The sequence below is a fragment of the Bombina bombina genome, chromosome 7 (assembly GCF_027579735.1).
Source record: "Bombina bombina isolate aBomBom1 chromosome 7, aBomBom1.pri, whole genome shotgun sequence".
Lineage (NCBI taxonomy): Eukaryota > Metazoa > Chordata > Amphibia > Anura > Bombinatoridae > Bombina > Bombina bombina.
In genome coordinates this window covers 574,447,459-574,461,075 of record NC_069505.1, presented here as the reverse complement: position 1 = coordinate 574,461,075, position 13,617 = coordinate 574,447,459, and the positions used below count along the sequence as shown (strand labels likewise).

The 13,617-nt window shown below is 39.1% G+C and overlaps 1 protein-coding gene across 2 annotated transcripts in view; it reads right to left on the bottom strand.

The window, feature by feature from the left end:
• EHMT2 (euchromatic histone lysine methyltransferase 2) overlaps positions 1-13,617 on the bottom strand; it is a 135,154-nt gene that overhangs the window by 46,494 nt on the left and 75,043 nt on the right. For both annotated transcript variants that reach the window (XM_053721981.1, XM_053721982.1), the window contains 3 exons: positions 11,385-11,491; positions 11,193-11,296; positions 10,984-11,106 (listed from right to left, as the gene is read on the bottom strand). In XM_053721981.1, the coding sequence (XP_053577956.1) occupies positions 10,984-11,106; positions 11,193-11,296; positions 11,385-11,491 (334 nt within the window). The remainder of the gene's footprint in view (positions 1-10,983; positions 11,107-11,192; positions 11,297-11,384; positions 11,492-13,617) is intronic.

Genomic DNA, 13,617 nt, shown 5'->3' with positions numbered 1-13,617 from the left:
TCCTCTCCTCTTTTTATACTCAGATACCTATTTGCATTGTTGAATGTTTTTTCTATGAACATTTGATTTATGAATGTTTTTATATGTATGAATAAGTATTAGCGAAGTACACATATTTATGTATTGATTTGAGAATTTGTTGAATTAAATATCAGCTTATTTTACCCGTACGTATCTACGATCCTAATTTAATAAGTATACTACATAGTATATGACCAATTGAATAACATCCCTAGCAATCCTATATTTTGTATAGGTGAAGCGCTGTTTATTTTTTCTTTGATTTCTAACCTCAGAATATTTGTGAGATTATTCTATTAAACAGCTCACAGGGTGCAAGTAAGGCGCTCCTTATATACACTAGTTTCACTTTATTAAACAGCTTTCAGTAATCACACTAGTTATTGACAATGTTGCAATCACTCTAATAAACAACTGGAGAACTCAAAATATATATGTGAACCCTACGGGCTAAGTCTGACATGACCTATACGATGTGTAAGTAATATAAGAGCAATAGTGCATTGGCTACTGCACTATTGCTCTTATATTACTTACACATCGTATAGGTCATGTCAGACTTAGCCCGTAGGGTTCACATATATATTTTGAGTTCTCCAGTTGTTTATTAGAGTGATTGCAACATTGTCAATAACTAGTGTGATTTCTGAAAGCTAGTTAATACATGAATGTTACGGATGGTCTAATTCAATGAAATACTTATAGTATATGCTTTGTCAATAACTAGTGTGATTACTGAAAGCTGGTTAATACATGAATGTTACGGATGGTCTAATACAATGAAATACTCATAGTATATGTTTTGAATTGCGACAGTAAGTGCATCTCAAAGAAGTTAACTGCGGAGTTTCACTTGAACATTTTTTCTGGTCTTGCTTATTAGTTTGTGATGTTACTCTGTATATGATACATTGTTACTAGAGTTTTGTCTGGAATCTATAATATGCAGTAGATGTACCAAGTGGTATGATTAGATGTCTATCTGCTAATTAACCTGGAACTAATTAATCATGATTATATTCGTAATTGGGTTCTTTGATGTGATTGTTGCTTTATTCACAATATTTACATTGCATTATATGTTTGGTTGCCATGGCAACCGTTTTTTGGCGGTTTTTGCACAAAGGGGAGGGGTTTATGTATGCTTAAAGGTTTGATTCACTTGTATGTTGTTGGTCTGATGAAGGGGAGCATTCCCCGAAACGTTACCGATTAAACTATCTGTTTAAAACTTAAGTCCAGAGAGTGCTGTTTCCTGTTTTGCTATATAATATATATATTATAATATAATATATATATAAATATTAGAGTTCATTTTTGTATTTTCATATCATCAATTTTTATTAATATTAGCTGTTAATCTGCTGTAATTGAGTCCAGTGGAGGACACCATACGTAGTGTGCGTACCTACAGCTGAACACCAGGAAGTGCAGGGAAGCTGAGCTTGGCGGCTTGCTTCTGTGCAAGTTTTTTGGGAGTTCCAGAGCTTAACAGTGGCTATAATACGCTGATTGTTCTAAATGGTTATAAGTGCATATTGATAAGAGGTCAGTTACAGTGGTAACTTAAATAGATCCCTGCATTAAATAAAAGGTAACCTAAGGAAACTAAAACACAGGAGCTCCTAGGACGCCTCATCAGTACCCTAACGTTTCACCTGAACAGCTTTTTCAAAGGGTGGGCGCGCAACTGAAATGTTGGCTTTTTATAGCGTGTTTCGATTCGTTACCTTTAATTATGTCATCAGTGGACAGCCAATCCGGTCGATATCTCTTAGATACAATATTCAGATATCAATTCTGATATTTGGTATATAGGATCGAAATTGAACTAGGTAATATTCGATTGATAGTTACTAGCATGTATATGGCACTCTCATAAGTATAATGCGTTAATACCAACGGATAGTATTTGCGTGCGTATTACTGTTAAAGATTTCAATGATAATGAGTGCTGTGTATGTTAAAACCATTAGTTTACTTTCAAATGGAACATTCCAATATAGGGTATAGAACTACGCGTAACTGAATTTATTTTATCAAAAGACCCTGAATAATGTTAGAGGTAAAAGTGAAAGGGGATGTTAAGTGTAAACTGTGTAACAGAGATCACTAATGTTGGTGAATAACCAGCATAGTGAATAAACAACATTATACAGAAGAAGCTGTATATTATATAGTGAATAATCAGTGTGTGATGCATACGACTGGTACCAAAATACTGTGCAGTCCACAAGGGTGCAGCTCCGCGTGCTAAGAAGCAAAGTGGAGAGCATATATTTTTGAAAAAAAAAACAGAATTTATGCTTACCTGATAAATTTCTTTCTCTTGTGATGTATCGAGTCCACAAATTCATCAATAATTATGGGATATTCTCTTTCCCTACAGGAAGTGGCAGAAAGAGCACCCACAGAAGAGCTGTCCATATAGCTCCTCCCTTAGCTCCACCCCCCAGTCATTCGACCGAAGGCTAGGAAGAAAAAGGAGAATCTATAGGGTGCAGTGGTGACTGAAGTTTTTAAAATAAAAATATACTACCTGTCTTAAATAGACAGGGCCGGCCGTGGACTCGATACATCACAAGAGAAAGAAATTTATCAGGTAAGCATTAATTCTGTTTTCTCTTGTAAGATATATCGAGTCCACGGATTCATCCATAATTATGGGATACCAATACCAAAGCTTTAGGACACGGATGAAGGGAGGGACAAGACAGGTACCTTAAACGGAAGGCACCACTGCTTGTAGAACCTCTCCCAAAAATACAAATCTGTTCAACAGAAGACTCATTTTTAAAAGCCCATGTGGAAGCCACTGCTGTAGTAGAATGAGCAGTAATTCTTTCAGTAGGCTGCTAGCCAGCAGTCTCATAAGCCAAACGGATGAAGCTTTTCAGCCAAAAGGAAAGAGCGGTAGCCATAGCCTTTTGACCTCTCCGTTTACCAGAATAAACAACAAACAATGAAGATGTGTGACGGAAATCTTTAGTTGCTTGTAAGTAGAACTTTAAAGCACGAACCACATCAAGACACAGAGAATGAACAACAATCTCCTGATCCTATTAGAAACAACCTTAGGAAGAAACCCAGGTTTGGTACGCAAAACCACCTTATCTGCATGGAAAACTAGGTAAGGTGAGTCACACTGTAAAGCAGATAACTCAGAAACTCTTCGAGCCGAAGAGATAGCTACTAAAAACAAAACTTTCCAAGATAGATATCTATGGAATGCATAGGTTCAAACGGAACCCCTTGAACAACATTAAGAACCAAATTTAGGCTCCATGGTGGAGCAACAGGTTTAAATACAGGCTTGATCCTGACCAAGGCCTGACTAAACGCTTGAACGTCTGGGACATCTGCCAGACGTTTGTGTAAAAGAATAGACAAAGCAGATATTTGTCCTTTTAAGGAACTAACTGATAATCCCTTCTCCAATCCTTATTGGAGAAAGGACAAAATTCTAGGAATCCTAATCTTACTCCATGAGTAACCCTTGGATTCACACCAACAAAGATATCTGCGCCAAATCTTATGATAGATTTTCCTGGTGACAGGCTTTCTAGCCTGAATCAGGGTATCAATGACCGACTCAGAGAAACCACGCTTTGATAGAATCAGGCGTTCAATCTCCAAGCAGTCAGACGCAGAGAAGTTAGATTTGGATGCTTGAATGGACCTTGGATTAGAAGGTCCTGCCTCATTGGCAGAGTCCACGGTGGAACAGATGACATGTCCACCAGGTCTGCATACCAAGTCCTGCGTGGCCACACAGGCATTATCAGAATCACCGAAGCTCTCTCCTGCTTGATTCTGGCAACCAGACGTGAGAGGAGAGGAAACAGTGGAAATACATAAGCCAGATTGAAGGACCAGGGCACTGCTAGAGCATCTATCAGTACCGCCTGGGGATCCCGGGACCTGGACCCTTAACAAAGAAGTTTGGCGTTCTGTCGGGAAGCCATCAGATCCAATTCTGGTGTGCCCCATAGCTGAGTCAGCTGGGCAAATACCTCCGGATGGAGCTCCAACTCCCCCGGATGAAAAGTCTGACGACTTAGGAAATCCGCCTCCCAGTTCTCTACCCCTGGGATATGGATTGCTGAGAGATAGCAAGAGTGATCCTCCGCCCATCAGATTATTTTGGTTACCTCCATCATCGCTAGAGAACTCCGTGTTCCTCCTTGATGATTGATAGAGGCTACAGTCGTGATGTTGTCCGACTGAAATCTGATGAATTTGGCCACAGCTTGCTGAGGCCATGCCTGAAGCGCATTGAATATCGCTCTCAGTTCTAGAATGTTTATCGGAAGGAGAGATTCCTCCCGAGACCATAAGCCCTGTGCTTTCAGGGATTTCCAGACTGCACCCCAGCCTAGCAGGCTGGCATCTGTCGTTACTATGAGCCACTCTGGCCTGCGGAAACACATTCCCTGAGACAGGTGGTCCTGAGACAACCACCAGAGAAGAGAATCTCTGGTCTCTTGGTCAAGATGCAGTTGAGGAGATAAATCTGCATAATCCCCATTCCACTGTTTGAGCATGCATAGTTGCAGTGGTCTGAGGTGTAGGCGGGCATAAGGAACTATGTCCATTGCCGCTACCATGAGTCCGATTACCTCCATAGACTGAGCCTCTGATGTCCGAAGAATGGAATGAAGAGCTCGGCAAGTGATTAAAAGTTTTGATTTTCTGACCTCCGTCAGAAAAATTTTCATTTCTACCGAGTCTATGAGAGTCCTTAGGAAGGAAACTCTTGTGAGAGGGACGAGAGAACTCTTTTTTTTTGATCACCTTCCATCCGTGAGATCTCAGAAAAGCCAACACGATGTCCGTGTGAGACTTGGCTAGCTGGAAAGTCGACGCCTGAATTAAGATGTCGTCTAGATAAGGCGCCACTGCTATACCCCGCGGTCTTAGAACCGCCAAAAGGGACCCTAGCACCTTTGTGAAAATTCTGGGAGCCATGGCCAACCCAAAAGGAAGGGCCACAAACTGGTAATGCCTGTCCAGAAAGGCGAATCTGAGGAATTGATGATGATCTCTGTGAATAGGGATGTGTAGATACGCATCCTTTAAATCCACGGTAGTCATATATTGACCCTCCTGGATCAGAGGAAGACTAGTCCGAATAATCTCCATCTTGAAAGATGGTACTCTGAGGAATTTGTTTAGAATTTTGAGATCCAAGATCGGTCTGAAAGTTCCCTCTTTTTTGGGAACCACAAACAGGTTGGAGTAAAAACCTAGCCCTTGTTCCGCTCTTGGAACTGGGCGGATCACTCCCATGGTATGTAGGTCTTCTACACAGCATAAGAACGCCTCTCTCTTTGTCTGGTTTGCAGACAATTGAGAAATGTGAAATCTCCCCCTTGGGGGGGAGTCTTTGAAGTCCAGAAGATATGCTTCGGACACAATTTCTAAAGCCCAGGAATCGTGAACATCTCTTGCCCAAGCCTGAGTGAAGAGAGAGAGTCTGCCCCCTACTAGATCTGGTCTCGGACCGGGGCTACCCCTTCATGCTGTCTTAGAGGCAGCAGCAGGCTTCTTGGCCTGTTTACCTTTGTTCCAAGCCTGGTTAGGTCTCCAGACTGACTTGGATTGGACATAATTCCCCTCTTGCTTTGCTGCAGGGGAAGCTGAAGCGTGACCTTTGAAGTTCCGAAAGGAACGAAAATTATTTTGTTTGGTCCTCATCTTATTGGTTTTATCCTGAGGGAGGGCATGGCCTTTCCCTCCAGTGATGTCTGAAATAATTTCTTTCAGTGTAGGCCCGAATAGGGTCTTTCCTTTGAAAGGGATGTTCAACAACTTAGATTTTGATGACACATCAGCAGACCAGGACTTAAGCCATAACACCCTGCGTGCTAAAATGGCAAAACCTGAATTCTTTGCCACTAATTTAGCCATTTGGAAAGCGGCATCTGTAATGAAAGAATTAGCCAGCTTAAGGGCCTTAATTCTATCCATAATATCCTCTAATGGAGTCTCCACCAGGAGAGCCTCTTCTAGAGCCTCAAACCAGAAAGCAGTAGTTACAGGAACAATGCATGCAATAGGTTGGAGAAGAAAATCTTGATGAAATTTTTTTTTCTTTAGGAGACCCTCTAATTTTTTATCCATAGGATCTTTGAAAGCACAACTGTCTTCGATAGGTATAGTTGTACGCTTAGCAAGAGTAGAATTAGCTCCCTCCACCTTAGGAACAGTCTGCCACGAGTCCTGTATGGTGTCAGATATGGGAAACATTTTCTTAAAAACAGGAGGGTGAGCGAACGGAATACCTGGTCTATCTCACTCCTTAGTAACAATAGTCATAATCCTCTTAGGGACTGGAAAAAAAATCAGTGTAAACAGGAACCTCTAAGTATCTGTCCATTTTACACAATTTCTCTGGGACCACTATAGGGTCACAATCGTCTAGAGTAGCTAATACCTCCTTGAGCAATAAGCGGAGGTGTTCAAGCTTAAATTTAAAGGCCGTCATATCAGAATCTGTCTGAGGGAGCGTCTTTCCTGTATCAGAAATTTCTCCCTCAGATAACAAATCCCTTACCCCTACTTCAGAACATTGTGAGGGTATATCGGATACGGCTCCTAACGCATCAGACGGCTCAGCATTTGTTCTTAACCCAGAGCTGTCACGCTTTCCTTGTAAACCAGGCAGTTTAGAGAAAACCTCTGAGGGTTTTATTCATAACTATGGCCATGTCTTGTAAAGTAAATGAATTTGACGCATTAGAGGTACTTGGCGTCACTTGTGCGGGCGTTACTGGTTGTGACACTTGGGGAGAGCTAGATGCTAAACCCTCATTTCCTTCTAACTGAGAATCATCTATTGCAATATTTTTAAGTTCTAAAATATGCTTTTTATAATTTATAGACATATTAGTGCAAGTGGGACACATTCTAAGAGGGGGTTCCACAATGGCTTCTAAACACATAGAACAAGGATTTTCCTTGGTGTCAGACATGTTAAACAGGCTAGAAATGAAACAAACAAGCTTGGAAAACACTTTAATCAAAGAAAATAACAATTTAAACAAAAACGGTACTGTGCCTTTAAGAGAAAAAAAGCTGCGCAAACTCTGCAAAACAGTGTAAAAAAGAAGTAAACAAAACAAAATTTTTACAGTAGCATCATAAAGCCTTAGTAACTTTGCACCACTATGCAAATAAACAATTAACCCCTTAATGTTAGAACCGGATTGAAAAAACTTCAAAACCGGTAAAATAACGTTCAGCACATTGCCACAGCTCTGCTGTGTCGCCTACCTGCCCTTTAGGAACAATTTGTGGGGAAAAAACCCTCTTTACAGCCCTCAAATACAGCAGGAATCGCTGGAGAAGTAGCTGGATGCTTCTGAGGTAAATAAACTGTAAATAGGCCCCTCCCACCTCACTCGATGTTATGGGGCCTAAAAGAAACACCACAGAGTGTTTCTTATACTAGCCATGTGGGTTAATAACCCTTAAACAAGCCACAAAGACCCCTTAAAGTCCCTCAAAAAACGTTTTATTTGTAATTAAACCAAAACGTTTTTTCCTATTTGTGTCACCAGTAACTATGAGCCCTTTATGCAAGCTTGGATTCCTCTTTAACTGAATACAGCTTACCTTTCCCTCATGGGGATATTGCCAGCCTTTTCTAGAAATAACACAGTCTGTCTAGAAAAAAATAGACTGAACATACCTTAATGCAGTTTAGCCTGCAAACTGTTCCCCCAACTGAAGTTTTCCTGTACTCTTCAGCCGAAATCTGCATCCCTTTTCTGCCAGAGTAAATAGTACACACCGGTACCATTTAAAATAACAAACTTTTACTTGAGAAAATAAAAACTAACATTTTTGTCACCACACTCCCTTTACCCTTCCTAGCAGTTAAGCAGGCAGAGAGAATGACTGGGGGTGGAGCTAAGGGAGGAGCTATATGGACAGCTCTGCTGTGGGTGCTCTCTCTGCCACTTCCTGTAGGGAAGGAGAATATCCCATAAGTATGGATTAATCCGTGGACTCAATACATCTTACAAGAGAAAGTTTAAATAAGAAACTAGATTTGAATAAATCAAGTGTATATAGCTCAAATGACAGATCACAGTAGAAAATAAGCTGGCATTCTCAGTGATAGAGTTCATTTCCCTATTTATACTAACGTGTGAAGTGTTGTATTACGTGATTTATTAAAATAGGGTCCTTTTTCTGCCCAAGAGAAAATGTGTTAAATTGTACTCATTACTGTAATAGCAGCATCGATGAGTAACCGTAAAAACTGCAAGGTCCTAATTCACTCACAACTAGTTATACCAACTTAAGCCACGCCAATATTCAGGTCACGAATCACCCTGAATCTAGATGTACAGCGATTGTTTAACATTAGGGTGACTAACGTGAACATAGATTAAGGTGGCAGTTTTATTCTAGCTGGTGTTAATTTATCCTTTAGGAGTCTCACAGAATCTGGCCACACAATACTACAGCTGCCCGTTAGTTAACACTTTATGTGCATATTATAAGTAACTTGATCATTTACCTCATTTACTAATCCTGCCTACTTTATTATAGGTACCTAAGAGTGTTTTTAACATTTACTTCTATTTTAATTGTTTTGTTTTTTTATTTAATAAAGGCTATATTTTTTTAATTTAGTTGAACCCCTACATACGTGTTACCCCTTTATCTATTCAGCCTTACGGCTGCAAGTTGTATATTATTTTGTTACTCATGAACTGATATAACCCAATTAACCCACTGAGTGCTATATATGTAGTCTTTCTAAAGCGTTGGTCTCTCCACCTCTCTTTATATCCTTGCTAGGTAAAATGACTACAGAGCACCTATATCCCTAAGACAGACTTTTTATTACAAATCTTATTTAGGGGATTTATAGGGATCATTGGGGTTATATATTACTGAAAGTAGTGCCATTGGTCTTCCTCAATTTCTTACCTGTGGTACCTATCTTTTTAAGGATACAAATACTCAGAGCTCCAGAGTTTCATGTAAGGTACCATTGCACTGAAAACTGTAACTTTCCTTTCCCTTCCCATATAGGGGCCGATTTATCATGGCCCGAATAGGGCCAAATACCCGTTGCCGCACGAGCCTTCAGGCTCACCAGAAACCGGAGTTAAGAAGCAGCGGTTTTAAAACTGCTGCTCCTTAACTCGTCCGCCGCCTCTGAGGCGGCGGACATCAATCCGCCCGATCTCATGCGATCGGGTTGATTGACACCCCTGCTAGCGGACGGAAATCTGCAGGGGGCGGCATTGCACAAGCAGTTCACCAGAACTGCTTGTGCAATGATAAATGCCGACAGCGTATGCTGTCAGCATTTATCGATGTCTTGCGGACATGATCGCTACAGCGGATCATGACCGTCAGACAAATGATAAATCGCCACCATAGTTTGCATCGGATCTTATAAGCTTATGGGCTTGTAACTTATTTATGTTGCTTGAGGTTTAGATTTACACTATCTGATGAATCTCTGACTGCAGAAGAGATTTCTATGTGGAATATAGAATATGTCTGATACTTTTTATTCCAGCACTGTATATATTTTAACATGATGATTTTAGATTTATATATGTCTTATATTAAATACTATTCGTTTGATGAAATTTAATATTATTCGTTTTATGTATATATCATTTTGAGTTTTATCCTTTATTAGGATCTCCCTCTGGGTGTATATTACCCCTTTTATTAATAGGATTCTTGTCTGGCTCACACAATAACTTTGTTTATAGTTTATCTTGTTGTAAGATTTTAGGGAATCATATATTGTGGAGGTGGTCTTTATTTTTCATTGTAGCGCAAATGGTTAAGAGTTCTTGTATTTTGTCCCGGAATCCCTCTCACACCTACCGCCGGCACCAGCAAACTGTGATGTAACTGTGACGATCAGACTTCTGTCTTCTTATGGAACTGGAGCCTTGATCGCTCTCCGGTTCCATATGCGGCAGATGCCTGGAGCTCGGGAACTACAGCTCTCAGCAGTAACTTAACAGCAGAGACTGCTGTAGCTTTCTGCAGCTTGGACGTGTATATACTGTTTATTGTGCGGTACAATAAGCAAAGTACTGTACAACGTACGTATATATACGTCGCAATGGCTTAATGGATTAAAAGTATTTTTATATATGCATCAGAAATTAATCTTTTTTTAAAATGTCAGTATACAAAATACTTGTTTTAAAAGCATTTAATTGTCATTTTGTTTGTACTAGAGTTTCCGTTAGTGGTATATCCCTTGAAAAGACTCCTTTGCTTGCCAATAAGGGACAGATTTAAAAAAACAAAAGAAAAAAAACAAACTCCTGCACTGATCAAGGAATCACTTTGTATCATGTTACCGGTTAAAGGGACACTAAACCCCAAAATTTTCTTCCATGATTCAGTTAGAGCAGTAATTTTAAGCAACTTTCTATTTTATTTCTATTATCAATTTTTCTTCGTTCTGTTCGTATCTTTATTTGAAAAGCAGGAATGTAAGCTTAGGAACTGGCCCATTTATGATTTAGCACCTTGGTAGCGCTTGCTGATTGGTGGGTAAATGTAGCCACCAATCAGCAAGCGCTACCCAGGGTGCGGAACCAAAAATGGGCCGACTCCTAAGCTTACATTAATGCCTTTTCAAATAAAGATACCAAGAGAAAGAAGAAAAACGAATAGCAGTAAATTAAAAAGTTGCTTAAAATTACTGCTCTATCTGAATCATGAAAGAAAAAAAATGGGATTTAGTATCCCTTTAAGGGTTCTGAAGTCTGCAGGAAGCGCTCCACCTTCCCTGGAAAACACTAAAGTTTCCAAATTAAAATGATGAGAAAAACAGGCAAATAATAAAAATGACAATGCAGTTTTTTTCACTATGTATAAACAAAGACATTATGACTTTACAAAAAAAATGTTTTGCATTTAAATGTATAATTTTTAGTGAAACAAAAGTCAGACTTTTGTTACCTGGTGGTAAACGCAGGCGCCCTTCTGAATGAGGTATCTGGCAACGTCAATGTAGTTGTTGACAACTGCCTCTAAAAGAGGGGTACGCAGGACTTTGTCATTCGCATTGACGTTAGCGCCGGCCTGAAGAAACAGGAACCATGACGTTATGGAGGTAAAAGATGAGAGGGAAGATAGAGGGGAGAAAAATAAATAAAGGCGGATGATACCTGCAACAGAACGTGACACATCTCCAGACTACCCTTTTGTGCTGCCGCATGGAGAGGACTTCGCTTTAACTGGATATCATTCAGAAAGCTTGAATCTTGATTTTCTGCAAAGAGAAAAAGGAGGTGGTTTCTAAGTGGGAGACAATGGTCATGTTAACGTGAAAAAGGGAATATGAACGAGTGGCCACTCACCCAGCATGAGTAAGACCTTGTGCAGTTCTCCCTGCTTCACAGACAAGTACAGCTGACGGGAGTTGTAGCGAACCTTCTTCCGGCGATCGCGTTTCTGCGGAGACAACCTGTGCACAGGAAGACGGGGGAGGACAAGGAGTTAACTCTGATTTGGGAGGTCGGATAGGTAAGATAATATTAGAAAACAGAAGCAGCGAGAGTAAGAAATGGTAAAGAAATCGGATATATATATATATATATATATATATATATTTTAATTTTATTATAATTTAACATACATTAACCTGTTCTGTTATTCATACACATTTAGACATATTGCATCACATTTAATGTTTTCACATTTTCGTTCCTTGTGGGGTATTTTCTTGTAAGACTATCATATTTTCAGTTATGGCCCTTTAAGAAGAGGCAGCCTGGGAAGATTTATTGAATAGGATTCTGAACATGGGATTAGTCACATGATGTACTATTTTGTCATGTGATTTTATTAGAAGATTCTGATTTGTCAGAGGTTTGGTATAATAAGCCTGATGAAGCTTGATATGGGCAGAGAAACCAATTGCTTACAGTGCTTATAATACACTCTTGCAGCAGTGTTGCACTTTTTTTTTAATTAAAGTTTTTTCATTCTTTGAACCGCTGGAAGATTTTTATGTTTGTTCTATAAACCTAAGTCTGAGAATTGAAACATTTGCAGATCCAAGATTCATGGAGCCAGGAGACAGTGAGAGTTCTCAGCACTCTGAATCTGTGAGTACTAATTTCATCTACTGCCTTGATTTATAACATCCGCGCTATACTACTCTACGTGGCGCCTCTTATGTTTCACAGATTCTACTGAGATGCCCATCTGGTCCTCAGAGAGCTGCCTTTGTGAGAGGAAGAGTGTGGAGATATCTATTTGGACATTTTATATACCACAGACTTGTGCACACTCGCGCCTCTTTTTTTAGTCACAATTTTATGTTTTTATTAAGATTCATAATTGACCGTTCAGCTCCAAGCAGTCTCATATTATCATCATTTATTTGTAGGGCGCCAACAGATTCTGCAGAGCGAAATGATCAATATATGAAGGGAAAAGGTGCAATTTTTTTTTTTTTTATAAACTAAGAAATGATATATATATATATATATATATATATACATATATATACATATATATACATATATATATATATACATATATATATACATATATATATACATATATATACATATATATATATATATATATATATATATATATATATATATATATATATATATATATATATCTATCTATATATCCCATATCATAGCTTTTACTTACCGTGCCAGATCCCCCCCGTCCCAAAGGCGTCATGAACAGAAAACTGACCACCCCCCTTTACCTATTTAGGGACAGTAAAGTTAAAAAAACATAATTTATGTAAGAACTTACCTGATAAATTAATTTCTTTCATATTAGCAAGAGTCCATGAGCTAGTGACGTATGGGATATACATTCCTACCAGGAGGGGCAAAGTTTCCCAAACCTTAAAATGCCTATAAATACACCCCTCACCACACCCACAATTCAGTTTAACGAATAGCCAAGAAGTGGGGTGATAAGAAAAAAGTGCGAAAGCATATAAAATAAGGAATTGGAATAATTGTGCTTTATACAAAAAAATCAAAACCACCACAAAAAAGGGCGGGCCTCATGGACTCTTGCTAATATGAAAGAAATGAATTTATCAGGTAAGTTCTTACATAAATTATGTTTTCTTTCATGTAATTAGCAAGAGTCCATGAGCTAGTGACGTATGGGATAATGATTACCAAAGATGTGGATCTTTCCACACAAGAGTCACTAGAGAGGGAGGGATAAAATAAAGACAGCCAATTTCTGCTGAAAATAATCCACACCCAGAATAAAATTTTTAATGAAAAAACATAAGCAGAAGATTCAAACTGAAACCACTGCCTGAAGTACGTTTCTACCAAAAACTGCTTCAGAAGAAGAAAACACATCAAAAATGGTAGAATTTAGTAAAAGTATGCAAAGAGGACCAAGTTGCTGTTTTGCAAATCTGATCAACCGAAGCTTCATTCTTAAACGCCCAGGAAGTAGAAACTAACCTAGTAGAATGAGCTGTAATCCTTTGAGGCGGAGTGTTACCCGACTCAACATAGGCATGATGAAATAAAGATTTCAACCAAGATGCCAAAGAAATGGCAGAAGCTTTCTGGTCTTTTCTAGAACCGGAAA